The sequence below is a fragment of the Scleropages formosus genome, chromosome 4, assembly GCF_900964775.1.
Source record: "Scleropages formosus chromosome 4, fSclFor1.1, whole genome shotgun sequence".
Classification (NCBI taxonomy): Eukaryota; Metazoa; Chordata; class Actinopteri; order Osteoglossiformes; family Osteoglossidae; genus Scleropages; species Scleropages formosus.
Window position 1 is genome coordinate 26,027,811 of NC_041809.1, and position 17,363 is coordinate 26,045,173.

At 42.0% G+C, this 17,363-nt stretch overlaps 1 protein-coding gene across 1 annotated transcript in view; it reads right to left on the minus strand.

Annotated features, from left to right (window-relative positions):
• The window catches only part of LOC108921292 (unconventional myosin-VIIa-like), a 29,105-nt gene extending 14,785 nt beyond the window's left edge, over positions 1–14,320 (minus strand). Inside the window, exons 1-21 of the mRNA XM_029251235.1 lie at positions 14,189–14,320; positions 13,805–13,957; positions 12,422–12,606; positions 11,993–12,114; positions 11,401–11,543; positions 10,940–11,053; positions 10,535–10,688; positions 9,988–10,064; positions 8,672–8,791; positions 7,447–7,592; positions 7,047–7,257; positions 6,515–6,650; positions 6,009–6,115; positions 4,729–4,866; positions 4,466–4,624; positions 4,154–4,246; positions 2,515–2,609; positions 1,948–2,032; positions 1,521–1,739; positions 817–1,134; positions 161–370 (exon numbers count right to left, since the gene is read on the minus strand). Coding sequence (XP_029107068.1) covers positions 161–370; positions 817–1,134; positions 1,521–1,739; positions 1,948–2,032; positions 2,515–2,609; positions 4,154–4,246; positions 4,466–4,624; positions 4,729–4,866; positions 6,009–6,115; positions 6,515–6,650; positions 7,047–7,257; positions 7,447–7,592; positions 8,672–8,791; positions 9,988–10,064; positions 10,535–10,688; positions 10,940–11,053; positions 11,401–11,543; positions 11,993–12,114; positions 12,422–12,606; positions 13,805–13,957; positions 14,189–14,320 — 3,117 coding nt within the window. The remainder of the gene's footprint in view (positions 1–160; positions 371–816; positions 1,135–1,520; positions 1,740–1,947; positions 2,033–2,514; positions 2,610–4,153; positions 4,247–4,465; positions 4,625–4,728; positions 4,867–6,008; positions 6,116–6,514; positions 6,651–7,046; positions 7,258–7,446; positions 7,593–8,671; positions 8,792–9,987; positions 10,065–10,534; positions 10,689–10,939; positions 11,054–11,400; positions 11,544–11,992; positions 12,115–12,421; positions 12,607–13,804; positions 13,958–14,188) is intronic.
• Between the last annotated feature and the right edge of the window lie 3,043 nt (positions 14,321–17,363).

Sequence of the window (17,363 nt, forward strand, 5' to 3'; positions counted from 1 at the left end):
TTAAGTATATGTATAAAATGGAAATCTGTATGCTCTAAGTGGACATTATAGTTGGATGTTAACTTTTAATTTCAGCCACAAGTAACATTTTAGTGATGAGATGACAGATGATGATAGGTGAAAAAAAATAAAATGAAAATAATAATAATAATAACAATACCAGTTGATCACCCTCATCTTCATGGAGAAGGAGTGGCTGTTTAAGCGGCCGGCGAGAGTGGGAATGTGTAGTGTTGCCCTGGAAGTAGGTGGCAGCAAACTTGGAAAACTTGTACTCTGACAGATCTTCGTTTTCATCTTCAGGAAGAGGAAGGGCCTCATCTGCATCTTCTTCTACTGCCTGTCTCATCTTCAGGGTGTGCTCCAGGTCCTGTTGGCACAAGCACAACATGGAGGCAAAAGCGCACATACATCTGTGCACAAACACACAAATCCTCATGCTCTAACAAGTGTGTGCATATGCAGATGTGCATGCAGAAGCAGAGACACGCAAATGTGTGCACAAACCTGCACAGATATGGACAACAGGGCAACAGAACCTAAACTAAAACTTAACCAGAGCCTTACATGTAGGCTAATTTGTATGCACATCCAAAATAGATGGAGAAATGCTTTGGGTTTGCGTTAGAAGTGATGCAGGGATTTGGCATCAAGTGGACTATACTGCAGAAGATCAGGTTTGCCTGTGAATGGTCAACCTTCTGAAAGACCCAGAAAGCCTAAATTTAGATAAAAGAAGGTAAATTTGGGCAGCACTATAGCTGTTGGTTTGTCATAAGGTGGGTTTCACTTAACAGTCTCCCAACCCTCCATTACCTCAAAACCAGCGGGGGCCTGCCCCTCTTGCCCAGGAAGAGAGTCGCCGGTTCCCAGGAAGCCAAACATTTGGTCTACCATGTCTGATTCACTGACAGGTTCCCGTCGGGCCCGCTCTGCTCGTTCTAGTGCCTCCTTCTTACGGCGTGCCTCCTCTCGTGCTTCCTCCTGGCTCGTGGCACTCTGTCTGGCTAGTTCTGCCAGCCGCTCCGTGTGCTTCCGCTCAGCCTCTGCAATGGCTAATCGTGCACTCATCTGGTCACGCAACCGTGCCTCCTCAGCCTGTCGCAGCCTCTCAGCCTCCTTCCGGCACTCCTCCTGAACCATTGGTTGTGGGGAATGGGGTCATGTAAGTACATGGGTGACAGACATAGGAAATCCCTGCGCAATCTCGGAGAAAGAAAAAGACAGATTCTAGCAAGCTGACTACAAAACCGGTAGTTCAGTGTTCAGCAGCGGTTAAGCCACAGGGTTTCTGACCAAAAGATGTCATAGGCTTGTCTGGAGTAAGGTAAGGTAGCTTGTCTGGAATATTCCCAATAAAAACCTTCATCACTCCAGCTATTTAAATTTTAAAAATGTAAAGCCATTTAAGTAATCTTTTAGATTAATGTTATCCTTTTAATAGTGTTTTTTTTTTCTGACATTAAGTCTGTATGGCTTCTGGTAGCTGTGTTCTACAGGAGTAGTTGTGGAAACTGTACCTCAGCCTTGAGCTGCTTGCACATCCTGCGCGCAATCATACCACGGACGTAGGCCTGGATTTTAACAATCGCGTTCAACCAACGGTGGAAAGTTTGCCTGATCAAGAAACCTCGACACTGTGCCTGTAAGTGTATGATACACTTCCGTGTGGCATTGTAGCTCCTCCAGAGCTTGCGTGACCGGAAGAGGGCTTGGAGTCGAAGGAAGCCCACCTTCATCTGTTGTAAAGACACAGAACTATTTCATAACCACTGAAACAGTGGGACAGAGGAAATAATCAACAGCTAAACAGCACACCTTGGACAAAACTGTAGCCATGGAAATGAAACTGAAAGTATTCATTAACAAAGGAGAATGTAGTTTTTAGAAAACACTTACTAACCAGGGAGATTATTCAGTAAAGAGAGACACCTTGGATGATCTTACCAAGCGATAGTTCTTTTTGCAGTAGTAGCCCCTCCACGTTTTCTGTACTAATATCACAGAATTCCTGATCCTTAGGAAATTGGATCTGTATAAACATTAAGATCAGGTCATTACAACCAAAAATGATTTTTCAAATTATAAGTGGTCACTTTATAATGTCTTTCTTCTTTCCAGTACAAAAGTGAAGGAGAAAGTATACACTCATTGAAGGTGACCAACAACTTGGACAGCATTGCACACACGCACTCACTCACTATTCCTATCCACTTATCATAAGGCAGGGTTGTGGGGGGCCAGAAGTAATCCTATAACCACAGGGCATTAAGCTAGTCAGGGTACACCACGGATGGGACACACACAGTTACTCACAGATGCACATCATAAGTGCTACTTGAAACCAGTGCAGTCATTTCCAAACGTGTATCAGATCATAAAATGCCTTAGAACCACCCAAATGTGTCAAAGATAACATCCTCTAACTTGGTTATGTTCTTCACCACTTTACAAAAACCACTCGAAACTTCTCAAGTGTTATCTCAGACCAGTCTTTCACAATCTTTGTGTTACCTTTCTCTGAGTCCTCGCACCCTCTTCTGAATGAGGATGACCTTATCTGTTATGGTCTTGTCCCTCTTATTCTCAAGCTGAAGGTCATGGTGGTCCTAGTGGAGAAAACAACAATTTTTATTTCCTTCAGCTTCCTTTGCTTCATTGTAGTCCACATTTTCTATTAATACCTACCAGTCACATAATTAGGTGCACATTGGGACAATCCCCTCAACCTTGCCTTCTCTAAGAACTGTGGTTATACTGTCTTCTTTGTCATTCCACTGCACCATTTCTTCACTTCCTTCCTGCCCTTTATCAATGCTGCTAACCCTTCTCCTGCTTCTGCACCCCCAGTCACTTTCTGCCTCAACTGAAAATTTCTCGTGCCCTCTTTTCTCTCTTCTGCCATACTAACCTTTTTCCCTTGAGTATGTCTCCCTTATGCGTGTATATAACATTCAGATCAGCATGCCTCAACTCCACACCATGGTTGGAGAAACACTGACACATTTATCATGCTCTTAAGAGATCAGCGGAGAAGTGAGTCCCCAGGGCTCACACTAGGGCCCCCAACTCTTCTCCATCTACACCTCTTCCCTCTGCCTAGTCACTGCCTCCCACAGATTCTCCAACCACTGCTATGTTGAAGATAACCAGTGTTTCCTTTTTTCCCTATTGGAGCTACATACATATCCTCACGCATTATTGTCTGCCTTTCGGACATCTCTACCTGAAACACCTACACTTCAGTTTCTCCAACACAAAAAACTACATGCAGCTACTCAAGTAATATATGCAGTTTTTTTGGGCGGAATGTGTCAAATTAACCATACTATGTATATATTTGTTAAGATGAACTTGATCATTATAGGTATTGGATTCCCCCAAAAGGGGATGCAGTGGTGCATTAGCGCAGCAGGTTTGGCCTATGCCTGCTCTCTGGTGGGTCTGGGGTTCGAGTCCTGCTTGGGATGCCTTGTGACGGACTGGTGTCCTGTCCTGGGTGTGTCCCCTCCCCCTCCAGCCTTGTGCCCTGTGTTGCCTGGTTCGACTCCGGCTTGCTGCGTCCCCGCATGGGATAAGTGGTATCAGACAGTTTGTGTGTGGATTCCCCCAAGGGTGTATCTTGTGTTATTAATGTGAATGATATCAAGGCACTGTCAGGGTTTGGTGGGTATTCAGACTGAGGATTCCAGAGTTTCATTGCTGCTGTTTGCACATGATCTGTTCCTGTTAGAATCACTGAAATGCAATCTTCAGCATTCACTGAAAAGGTTTACATAGTATGCCTCAGGGTGGATTAATTTAAGTTTCTTGGGGTCCTTTTCATCAGTGATGGCAGAGGGAATTATAAGATTGATCAACAGCTTTTTGTTGCAACTGCAGTATTGCAATCCCTATATGGAACTGTGTCAGTAAAGCAAAAGTTGAGTCTTTAGACAATGCTTGCAATTTATCATTCTGTCTGCACTAGAGTCCACCCATTTAACAAGTTTCTTGAACAAAAGATTTTGAAAACAATAGACACTTGCCAAAAATATTATTATTACCTGTTCCCACCGTAACCCTGATCATAACACTCACCAGGAAAAACAGTTTGATATTGTATGGCTGGATCAGCCAGACAGGTAAAGGTTAAATTCTTGCGAGGAATTACCTTGAGAAAGATCTTCGTTTTCCCAATCACCCAGTCTTCTTCTTTCCCCAAAACAGCCTCTGCGATTCGCCGGCTCGTCCCTCTGAGGTCTTTCTGATAAAGAGAAGGCCCTCAGACATCAGTGACAAGAAAACCTGCCAAACCATTGTCAAGGCACCTTAACCAGGACAGCAGTAACCAGACTTGACTGAGGGTTACTACACTGTGATCAAAAAAAAATTCTGAAAAACTCTGTGGTAGACTGTTTTTCTCTTATGGGTTATATCAAATACAGTCATCAGGTGACCCTAGGAGCTGGCAGCACACGCTCACCTGTTTGAAGGCTGGTTTAACACCAGTCATGAGGACCCAGTAGCGGTCCACAAACTCTGTAAAGGTGTAACGGATTGGATATCCTGCTCGGCGTATCCGGATAGTCTCCATCATGCCAGAGTAGCGGAGCTGCCGAACACACAGCCCCCGGTCAAACAGCTGGAGGGAAGGGAGACCGATAAGAACACTGACAAACGCTGTATAGGTTTTTCTTTGTGTTCTTAGCTCCATGGTGGCTGGCAGCCCTGTAAGTGTAGACTCACCATTGGCTTTTTGAACTCATTGGGTTTGATACAGCGCACAAAGAAAGGTTGGCAGGCACTAAGTGTCCTCATCAGCAGTTCCAGTGAGCGCTTGAACTGGCTGCTGAGAGTTGGAGAACGTTTCCTTGTCTCTGCTCCCTGTAGGCCAAAAGGAACAACCACAATTCTCCCCTTTCAATAACTAGAAACAAAATATTCTTTCTGGGTTTCTTTTTCATTCTATTCTTCATACAGAAGCTCCTCTGAAATGTGCTTCTTTTTCACTGTGTTGTGGACATGTTTGAAAATAAGGATGTATAATCAATAATCATTTGCCATGAAGGATATTGGCAGACCTGTCCCTCTCCTCAATCCTCATGCTAGTTCGAGATCAGCCAAAAGAACAGAGCCACCGCAAAAGTGAAATGCTAAAGAATATTAAACAAGGAATTTCAGATACTTGAAACAGGATTAGCTATCTGTGGCAGTAATGAATGGTATTCACCCATAAAGAGTTACCATTTCCTTCACCATTGTTGCCCCAACATCATTCTTTTTTGCTGTAAGTCTTTCATTACACTTGCAAAAGCAAACCCTTCATATGTTGTGAAAGTAATTTTGTGTACGTTTTAGTGTCATCCCTTCTTCTAAATGCTGTCAAAGATAATTTAAGGCTGCATTACATAATAATTCTCTGTTTCTGCAAATATTTAAATATAACTGGATCCTAACAGTTGCATATCCGCATAAAATATAGTGTCAAACTAACCTTTAACTTTTCAGGAAAATGTTGGAATTTGTCCTGTATTATGCAATGATGAAAAAACATGTTTCTAATCAAACTATTATTGTCAAAGCTCTTCAGTGGAAATATCTTACATTCAAATTTTGAAGTCATTTCAGAAAGTAAACAGTGATAAAAACCTGATATAATTAAAAACATGGAAAGACAAAGCTCCAAGTAAGGGATCTGGAGGAGACAAGCAGGGTAAGTTCTATGATTGCCACAGTCACAAAGATATTGGGATGGCTGTCATGGTAAGGGGGTCTTTTCTTTTACCTTATAAAATAAGGCTGGTGGCTCTTGATAGCCACACAGAAACTGTGAGCAAAATTTAAAGAAAAGGCAAGAGAGGATAGACAGACACTGAGAGGAATTCAGAAGAATTCAGAGGAATGTTCGGACTACTGTCATAGGAATTAAAAATCAGCACATATTGTACAGTAGTCTTGTAAGTCTTTTAGAATAATTTAAGCTGTATTTGTCTCTAATGAGGAATGTTTAATTAATGGTATGTTACCATGGCAACATCAGCTTGGAAGATCTGCTTGATGAACTTGTTCTTAGAGGATAGGACCAGCTGGATGATGTCTCCATGGAGGCTGTCTCTGTTCTTCTCCAGAAAGCCTGTGAGAGGTCTAGCACTTAACATGGAATATATATCAACTGTATGTCACTTCTCTATTAAGCTATTGGTTCACTGTGACAAAATCTTCAATTTGGAGAGTCAGCATCCACAATCTTCAGAGCTCTAGTCCTACAATGCATTTAACCTTACACTAAAGCAACTACTGAGCAAATTAGTTAGTAGTGGAATCAAAAAGAACTTAATTTAAAAAAAAAAACTAGATAAAACCATAAGACTTCAGTAAAAACCAAGAAGACTGTTAGAGGCCAAGTAAAGTGTAACATCACATTCTATATTTGACTTCTTCTCCATAGGAATCAGACAATATTATCCCTATAATTGATTCAAATTAAGAAGTGAAGTTGCAGTGACTGGTGACTGCAAGGCAGCTTGAATACCTCTGGTCTCATAGTGGACAGCCCCAGCAAAGTGTTGGATGCCAAACAAGGTCTCATGACTGTGCTTGGGAGGAATGTAAAAGGGGTTGAGCCTGTGCTGGGAGTTCAGCTTGTACAACATGGTGGCATCCGTGCCCTGGAAACACACCAAGAACACAAGATTGACACTGGGAATTTCAACTGTGACAGGTGGAATATGGGCTAACTGCTATGTAGTCTGCAGTACCGCTACAACCCACAAGAAAAGTCCCTGGCTTCCCCTAACTCTCAAATTAAGAGATATTCTTGCTGTCACAGAGTGCATTAAGTGTTAAACAAAAATTATTGTAACAACAATTCAATTTGTGATAGGATGAAACAGGATGAAGATTAAAAAAATAGTCCTGTAGACCTTGACTATTTATTACAGGTTTACAAATATGTACAATTAGGCAAAGTTTAAAACAAAACTGACACAGTGGGGCAAAAAGCCCCCCCCACCTCTCCCCTGACACCACCTCCAGGGACTGGCCCCACCCCTTCTTGCTGGCACCTTGGGGAACTTGCTCTCTTCATCAATGAGGGAAATGATGTTCATAGGCTTGATGGCAATCATGTCGAGGGTTTCCTGGTTGTCAGTGAACTCAATATTCTGCCATTTGATGTTCTCCAGGTTGTACTCCTCCTGTTCCAGTTTGAAAACGTGCCGCACAAAAAACTGCTGCAGATTCTCATTGGCAAAGTTGATGCACAGTTGCTCAAAACTGAAAATGAAAACAAGTCATCAGATGGTTGGGCAGGATGCTGCAGTACATAATCAATGAGCTGTTCAGCTGCTTGAAACCTGAAGGGATTGTTGACCAATTTGTTTGAGTGCAATGAAAGTCCAGCCAGAAAACAAGTGTCCCACATATTCACATTCATTCCATTCTTTGTGTGACACAAGACCTTACCTGTTGACTGTGAAGTTCTCAAACCCAAAAATGTCTAGAAGGCCAATGGACCTTTGAACAGATTTAGGCTCATTAGAAGGCGGTGGCCTACAGATAGCACTGTTGATCTTGTCCACGATCCATATAAACAGTCTTCCATAAATTCCCTGAAAAGTAACAATACCAGTTCTACAGTGCAATGATTCTCAAAACAAGTTTTATGTGTTCCCAACAGATTTCTGCCTTTTAACTAGATTTATTACAGACAGTTCAAAAAGGTGCATTATTCACTTTTATTCTAGTCATCAAATAAGCCCCACACAGGACCGACTAATGTAGTTCATGTGCCTGTACAGCCTGCTTGACACTGTGGTGCAGTTACATTGACATTTACATTTATTTGTTTACCAGATGCTTTTCTCCAACGTGACGTACATCTCATAGAAAGAGAGACTTAGAAGTAGACACCTAATTCTAAAGTACAGTTAGTTTACTTTCCACCATATGAACCAATGTACATCACACAAGTAGCTGCATAAAACTTTATCCGAATATCAATGATTTCTAATCACTTTACTAATAATATTTTTTTTGTTTTAAATTTACATAAATGTTTACGTTACATTACAGTGTCACATCCACACCCGCACTGCAATCAACACCACCTGATGCCGATCCAGCACCTAATGACAATCAGAGCACTCAGCTTTGAAAGACCCTCCTCATCCTCTTCGCACTCGCAGAATCTCTTTGAGACAACTGTCCCCCTTTGCGCCTATGTCCTGCTCTTCTTCTTTGTCCCTGGTCCCTGTTCTTCGTTCCCCAGCTTCTGACCGTTCGCCTCACCCCCGACTTCATCTACGGATCTTTGCTCCCACTCTGACCGCTGATCGACCGACTCTCCTCCCATCCCCAACAACGAGGGCTCGCCTGATCCCTCAGTTCCTGATAATCGATCCTGCACTTGGGTCCAGCCATCCCCATGTCCTCTGTTCCACATGACATACAGGAGTAGCTATGCGAAGGTTTATCCGTTATTTAACAGCTATGATCTCTAACAGTTAGAGCACATGAACATTTACACATTACATGAACTTAAGAGATCACGGGTGAAGTGAGTTCGTGATGACAGTTGCCCAGATGAAGAAGGTAATCTCTGAGAGGAAACATTCTTAGAGTTCTGCAGGAAGAAGAGGACAGGTGTTTAATTATCCAGTTACTGAAGTACGAGAAGGGTGGATCTCACCTTTACAAAGGCATCCCGGACATCCAACCCCTGTTCCACACTCAGAGGTGTGGACACTGTTTCCCCTCGAGTGATGAGAGTTCGACTGGTCAGACAACTCATTACCTCCTGGGGATCCACCTATACAGCAATAGAAATACTTTGAATCCATCTACTTCTTCACTCTTTGTCACAGAACAACACAAAACAGTGCTTGCTGTTCTCTAGTCAAGCAAATGGCTGCACATTGGTAAACCAGAAATAGTAGAAGTTTAAAACCCACTAACCCCAATCCGCTTTCCAGGCTCAACAGCACATAATTGAGCAAAGGGCATTTAAAGTCTCAAAAGTTTCTGAAAATTTTATTTGATCTTCTCTTTTTCCTAAAATGTAGATTTGAATCAGGGGGTGCGGTGGTGCAGTGGGTTTGACCGGGTCCTGCTCTCCGGTGGGTCTGGGGTTTGAGTCCCGCTTGGGGTGCCTTGCGACGGACTGGCGCCCCATCCTGGGTGTGTCCCTTCCCCCTCCAACCTTGTGCCCTGTGTTGCCGGGTTAGGCTCTGACTCCCCGCGACCCCGCCTGGGACAAGCGGTATCAGACAATGTGTGCGTGTGTTTACAATGTGATTGTAAACTGAGCACAGCCAAACAACCCTGAAGGTCAACACTATAAATTCCCGTCCCACCCCAAATCACCCAGTATATAATTCTAATGACATGTTTCACTTTTTACCACCATGGTAGGAAACACAGGAATGTTATAAAAGGTTTTAATCTAATTTCTAATGTCAACAATCAGTTTAGAGACTTGTGCTTTAAGTCTTTTCTTGAACAAAGAACGTTGGACCCTGATAAAACTTCTTAGTGAAGTTGGGGGTCAATCCTCTTTCAGCTGCAGGAAATTATATCACATTGGGCTGGTTACAGAGTGAGAAGTGTCCTAAAATTTGCAACTAGAGGTTTCTCACATGAAATAAATTTGAAAGAGGAAAAAGCAAATTTAGTATATGTGGTTCATTTAAAGATCCAAAATTTCCCTTTAACCCCCTCAAAGATCAAAAGCCCTTTATACCAAAGAGTAGATACAGCAGTTTGCCAGGTCAACTGTGCCTGTTATTATCAATATACTGGCTTCCAGTTTCAAGCACTGAATTAAGCAAATACGAAGTACATGAAAAACAATAAAATACCAGCGACAGGAAAGATTTGGTTTTTCAACCAATTTTAGTCAGCAGAAATTTCAACTAAGCTTTTGCTTTTTACAGCAACTCTATTTGGATTTTTGAAACCAAAGGTACAGAGATGTCCAAAAAAGCCACATCAGTAATGAGAGCCCACCTCCAGCAAGGTGGAGGCAGTGGCCAGGTCAGAGGAGTGCACTACCACGCAGGCATCCAGGTTTTCGTACATCCGAGCTGAGGCAAACGTAGCCATCATAGAAGCCAGGATGGGAATAGAGGAAACAAATCTTAGAATGGCAGCTATAAGAGGTGGAAAAGATTTAATTACTTGCAAATTAAATCTGACAAATTCTGAGGATGAAGAGCAGTACAAATTCTACTTATGTTTGAATATTATTATGATTTAGTCTGAAAATTGTTCAAAGTATGTTCATTTAAACCCTAAAATTTTACAGAATATCTAATTTATAACACAACTTACCAGGATATCTTAATAGACTAAATGTTATTTCCACATGAATGAATGAATGAATGAAAACTTGATCAATCCTGTGAAGGAAACTACGCATAAACCAGTCTGCAACATCAGTTGTTTTAGTAACAATATAATGGGTGTCACAAGTATCTTTAGAGTCAACTCACTGAACCCAATTTTAGGACCTCCTTGACTGTTAACTGGGCCTTGGTGACATCCACTGGCTCACCTTCAAAGCGCATGTTGCCCATGTGCAAGATAGCTGCCAGCAGCTTGAAGATCTCCCAGTTGTCAGTGTCTGTGAACATGAGCACCTTCATTGCAGAGAGAATGTTGGAGTACTCCTTCAGGTCATCACGGCCATCGCACACAACACATTTCCCCTGGAGACCAAAAGATCAGCAAGATGTTTGCTCCCAATGGTTAGCAGTTGCTCACCTCACATTCACAAACACTCCACTATGGTAATTGATATTAATACCTGAGATTAATACCTATTTAACAGCTAATCCACAGCATTTTCTCATTGCACATAAAATGTCCTTGGAACAATTTAACAATTCTGAAGAAACAAATGACTCAGGAAGCAGGTTAGAAGAATGCAACCTAGATAGAGTTACAGTATCTCCCTCACCATGGTGAGATAGGTGTAGTCCCCAGCCCGGCCCAAATAAAGTTTTCTCTTCTGGGCAGGTGCCATGCCCTGCAACATGCAGTAGAAGATGTGATAGTTCCTCTCATCCTGAGCCTGCACATGGAGGTGTGTAAGAGGTCAAAGATCAGCAAGATGTTTACTCCCAGTGGTGAAGTCATCACTCAACTGCTGGTTCTACCCCTCATTCAGATGAACTTTTTTGCTCAAGATTATTGGCTTTTTTGTTATATTTTGTGTGTTTACAAGTAATTTGGTTTTCAGAAGTGATGATGCACATTCTTATGAAGGTTCTTACTGTAAATAACATTGATTTTGAGACTTGTTGGACTGATTGGCAGGCAAATACACTGGCTAATATTATTACTAAAAATACTAATTAAAAGACTAAAACATGAATACAAAGAACTGATAGTTCAGCTACTTTTGATGATCTTGCTCACCTGTCTACAGACCCTAGATTTCTCCAACAGGTACTGCTCGATCTTGGCTCCCTCGATAGCCCCTCTGTTGTTGAAGTATATGTCAATGTATTTTCCAAAGCGGCTGGAGTTGTCATTGCGAATTGTCTTGGCATTGCCAAACGCTGAAATGAACAAAGTACTTGCAGTGAAATTCTTTACAAACAAACAACAAAGCTGAGTTAATTTAACAGACACTGAAATTTGGTTTTTGCATTTTGACAATTTAAGTTCACTCAGTCAAAGCCAAATTATGGCAACCACAGTCAATGTCTTTAAGGAAAGGAGGGCTTGTAAGAGGTTTACATGTCTTTGGACTATGGGAAGAAAACCGCTCTAGCAACGGAAGAACATGCAAACTCCACACAATCTGAACCAGACTTGAATGCAGATCCAAAACGTCAGCCTGCTGTGCTGCACTTTGACAATTCACACTTTTAATTGTTAAATTATTCTAACATCCAAGATTACATAGGACTATAGCACTGCAAGAACAATTCACAGTGACGTGCATGATAGGCTATGGCTGCATGTGACATTCAGCAGATTGAAGATGGAGCTGAGGGTCTCTGACCTTCCAGGATGGGGTTGGCCTCCAGGACCTGCTGCTCAATCCAGGAATGTTGCCCACTGATCGAGGCCAGGAATTGCAGGATAAGCTTAGTGCTCTCAGTCTTTCCTGCGCCGGACTCACCACTGGCCAGTTTGGTAGCACTCATTAGCATACATTAGCACAGTTAAACAATGCCCTCTCACAGTGACATACATTTATGTTGTCATACAATGCAACACACATTAGCAGATATTACAATATAGCTTCAAAAATAAATATTATTACATACTGGTCAGTTCAGTGTTGGTTAATTGTCTTCTGAGAAAATTATATTTTTTCTTGCGTGTTAGTTAATGGTTGTAACTGGTTTGCAGTCTGGTTTTATATAATTATCGGTTAAACTCTCCTGGTGGCTGGATTTACTGTAAGGGGAAGAGCACAGTACTACACCTGATAACACAACACTGGTCTTTGCCACTCCGCTGCATGCTGAAGTAGCAGTTGTCAGCTATGGCGAAGATATGGGGCGGCATCTCACCGATCCTCTTGTTGGAATAAAGGCGAATATGATCTGCTGTGTACACGGGTAGCAGTTGGTAGGGGTTCACTGCTACCAGGATTGACCCTGTGTAGGTCTGTGGAAATTAACAGTCCAAGATAAAGTACAGGGGACAAAATGAAGCCACATCATTTCTAAAAAGGTGCCTTATTCAAAATCACATAAGGGGAATCCACAGAAACCACATGTATGTATTGGATAAACTTGTGAACATGGAGGCAAATATTTACATAAACACTCAATCTTCGTGTTGCAGGAATCTATACAACAAAAAACAGCTACAGCTGGTTATTAAAATATTTAACCATTTTAATACAATGGGGTTGTTATTCAGTGAAACAGCATCTTTGCAGTTACACAGCCATTTTATACCAATGACAGGTAGTTTATTCACAGCAAAGCTCAAAGACGCTGTGCTTCTTCCATAAAATAACTACCAACATGTTTCCTTGTTCTCACCACAGTGACACTCCCAACCAATCACAACTAAGGTAAATATATAATCACAACTGAAGCAGAAGATTCATTACTATTATTATTAATTAATTTAGCTGACACTTTTCTGTAAAGGCTTTCAGTGTCAAGCCACTTATATATTTTTTCCCATTTATACAGCTGGATCATTTTTACTGAAGCTGTTCACCACCTTGCTTAAGTACTTTGCTCAAAGGTTACACAGTAGGAGCGGGGATCAGACCTTTGTTAGTAATGTTACACAGTGACTCTGAGGACACAGTGTTCACATGTTTTGTAGCGTGTAAGACACAGGCAGTAGACTTGTGAATTTATTTATATATCATAAATATCCATGACACAAATTATCACAATGTCACTGTTCAATGTGAACCCTGTTTTGTGTCCTATGTTTCTGGCATATGCTCCAGACCTCTGTGACCCTGTATTGGATAAGGGGACATTGATATTGGAAGAATGAAGAAAAATATGATATCAGAGATAAGAAAAATAATATTCTTGTTAAAGATTTTATGATATATGTTGTTATAAGTTATACTACCATGCATAAAAATAATTTTTATTTTGGTATTTTGATCAATTTTAGGGGAGATATTTCCATTTGGAAACCAACTATTTTTGTTTTCTATAAGAAATAATGGTACGTTATAACAGGATTACACCCCATTATGTGAGGAATGGGTATACTGTATATGTTCCAGGAAAAGGCCCAGTAGGGGCCACACTGAGTTAAAAGGTATGGTGCATATAAGAGGTGCATAGTCTGATCTGCGGGACTATGGACCAGAGCTGGGACTCACATAGATGATGTGATCCCTGTAGCGGATCAGCAGGTTTCGCAGAATTCCTGCTTCATTCAGGTCATCAAGGCGGATCATGTCCTCAACACCATGTACTGAGGTTGGGTGCATGGGCCTGATGTTGGTGGCCTTCTGGGCTGAGAGCCAGTGCTCCTGGTGGAGTAAGGAGTACACCAGACAAGTCACAAAATCCAGATGGTAGCATTTTAACTCCTTTTTTCCTTGTTAGGTTCCCCCACGAGAAACACCAGAAATTTTTTAAAATTCATATACAAGTTCATATTTAAGCTTATAAATTATAATGAATCTTACTTGAGTAGAGGTTTGATGATGATTACTGGAAAGTTAACAAAGAATAGTGTTGTTTTTCTGCATAGGACTTACATTTCCCTCATCATCGACAACTTGGATCTGGCCTGAGTCACAAAGCGTGACCATGGCTCCAATAGGCACATCAAACTCCCTGTTGGTCTGGAGATCCAACCAGACATGGTCGCCCTGTAACAGAATGGGCATTTTGAAGCGAATCCATTGCAAGGCTAGCCAGGCCTTAACCATGAGATCTAATCTCATTATGACCTCACAACAATTCCTTTTCTCATATCACTAAGAAGGGAATAGTCTCTTTGGACTTCTTAATTTCTTATATAGCAATTCACAAATAAAGTAATATATGTCATAATTTATCAGTGTTAACCAAAGAGAACCATGTCTATGTCCTCTGTGAACTTAAATCCAACAATTTCAACATCCAGCCTCCTTCTTACCTGCTGAAGAATGACCATGTTTCTTGATTATTCCTGGACATCAGAAGTCGCCATATAGGGCTCCTGTAGGTAAAAGAAAGAAAAAAAAACAAATGCTTCTACAAAGTATAGACGGAGTGCAACACAGATCTGATCCGCTCCCTTGAGTCGCCCCTGGATCGTCACATGACCCCTTGGAACAAAAAACAGCCTTTTCACATGCCTTCAGAAACAGAAGCTAACATAACTAATACCCCTCTCAGACAAATGACCAATGACATCACTTGTTAACTGTTAATAATCTCAAAACAAAGTACAAACTGAAGAGAGAACATGTCAGAGCACCTCACACTAACAAAATAGCATCCATTTTGACAGAAAGCTGGAGCCCTGAAATATCATCGTAGCGGGGTCGGTAACCAATGACCACCGAAGACACCAAACAAACATATGTAGGTGAAATAAAGTGACCAAGAAGAGAAACAGGAAGTTAAACAGAAAACCAGAACTGTGCTCTTAGGTGTCTACTTGCAGGTGGTGTGTGAAAAGCGGACCTTTGAGCCTTACCGTACATGGGAAAACCCTTGGATCTACAACCTATACTCTCACAATTCTAGAGCCTTAACTAACCCACAGTGTGTGAGTGACACAGAGAGAGTGTGTTCCACTGATGTATGGATAAGCGACCCATTGTAAGTAGTGTATCTAGCAGTGTAAGTCACCTTGGTGAAAAAGGTGTGTGGGCTGATAACACTACATAGAGTTCATTGGAAGTCACTTTGGAGAAAAGCATCTGCTGAATAAATAAATGTAAATGCAAATGCAAACTACAGGCTGTGATGAACAGTTACGTAAAATGCATGGGACTAGTAGGTCAGGTCTCTTTTAAGCACTAAATTCCATATCCAGCCTTTTTCTAAAGCATTCTTTAGCATTCTGTAGCATTTCATACCATTAACACTTACTGGCATACTAAGTGTTAATTTTTTGGCCTAGCCTCTGATCAGCTAGTCGGACAAGGGGGGGGAAACAGACTGACTCATTTCTTGTTGGGCTTACACAGATTCCTGAGGCTAATCTTGCTGGTTATGCAAACCATAGAATATATGATGGCTCAGAATCTCCAAACCCTTACATGTTGTTTGCTTTGGGATCCACCGGCTGACAAAGTGTTGGAGTCCAAAGTCAGGTCTTTGATGCCAGATTGGGAAACAGAATAATTGAATAAACCACGAGTCATACCAGGGCTCAAAACAAGAGCAGGCATCCCTCAATACACACACGGGAGCTCACACTCCCTTGGTTGATGCTCCTCTGGTTCATGCATACAGGCATCCTAGAGATTCAGCAGATAAGCGATAATCCTAGTGTTTGTGATTAGACATGACAGCGCAGCACTGGTCAGATTGCCTGGCAATAAGCTGTAGATGTGTTACTGCTTCCCAAACACAAGCAATAAGGTTTAGTCTACACTGACAGCAGATCTGCTGAGTGATCAGAAGGGAGATCACCGCAGTTTGCAATGCTGATCCATGGTAGCTTATAAAAACAATGAGCAGGCATGGAACTTCAAAGATACTCTGACCAGAAAGTTTTCCATTCAGAACCCTAGACAATGCTCATTGAGCAATGTGTTGTTGCCTGCTCAGAGACATAAACTACCCTGCATTTTGAGCATTTGATACCTGTTAGATATAAATAATACATTTTACATTCAAAAGAACAGCTTTCAATGGCCTGACATCTAAGTCCAGCAAACAATCTGTTAACAGAAGGAGCACCAGAAGATCACTGTGCTACCTTACTTAACTGATATGCCCTGCGTTCACCTCCAGCTCTGCTCAGTGTTCCTACTTTCCCAAAGGAGAGCACACCCAACACTGCTAACTAGATCTCCTGCCCCAGGATGGAACAGGTCTGGACTGTCGCTATGGGATGTCAAGACATTCTGAGCAGAGTGATGCATGGCTGTGCTTTTTCAGGTCTGGTGAGGAACATGCCGTAGGAGATGGGGGAATGTTAGCTATAAGGGGTTTTGAACCAACCCCCTTTGCTGTGAAATGCTCTGGGACCCTACTGAGACCCACCACCTTGGCAGCACTTACCTCTCAGCAGTCTGAGCATGGGACAGGGGCCCCACCAGCGACAGACTCTCCTCTCAGGTACGTTCACTGGAGCCACAGTGCAGCCAAATCAGACACAGATGCACAAGATGAGAGCCTCGTCTTCTTCTCTCCTCAGATCTCTTGTCTTTTCAGTCCATCTGTCTCCTGGTTCTGGTTTTGAAGTCTGTCTCAGGCTACCATTATATATCTCTTGCTGCCTCTCTGTATGTCCTGCGAACCTGTTCGCTCCAAGCCGTTCCTAGGGGAGTGCCTGTCACACAGTGGCTCTCATTCATTGCTACTGATCCTTATTAGTGGTGGGAGGGGCCATGGCCCAGCAGGGTACTTAGTGGCCAGGTGAGGCCTGGAGAAGAGGGCCTAGATCTAGAACTTGCATCTGCCAAAACCTACGCTAATTGTCAATGCTTTTAAAACATTTTCATAATTCCCACTTTAGTCATTAATGTACCCAATTCTTTTTTTTTTTTTTATTTGCAATAGCAGCAACTCTGGGTCAAAGCAACATAACTGCGAGGAACAACTTAACATAATTGAAAAATGTATGTTCCATATTTTAGTTGTCAATGCTTAATTCTGTAGTCCTTTCCTTTGTTGGCTAACATCCATCAGAACGGCTGTGCTGCAGCTTAAGTCATACTGCCTGCACCATGCACATACAGTACCACACAAATACCCTACTGTGAAACT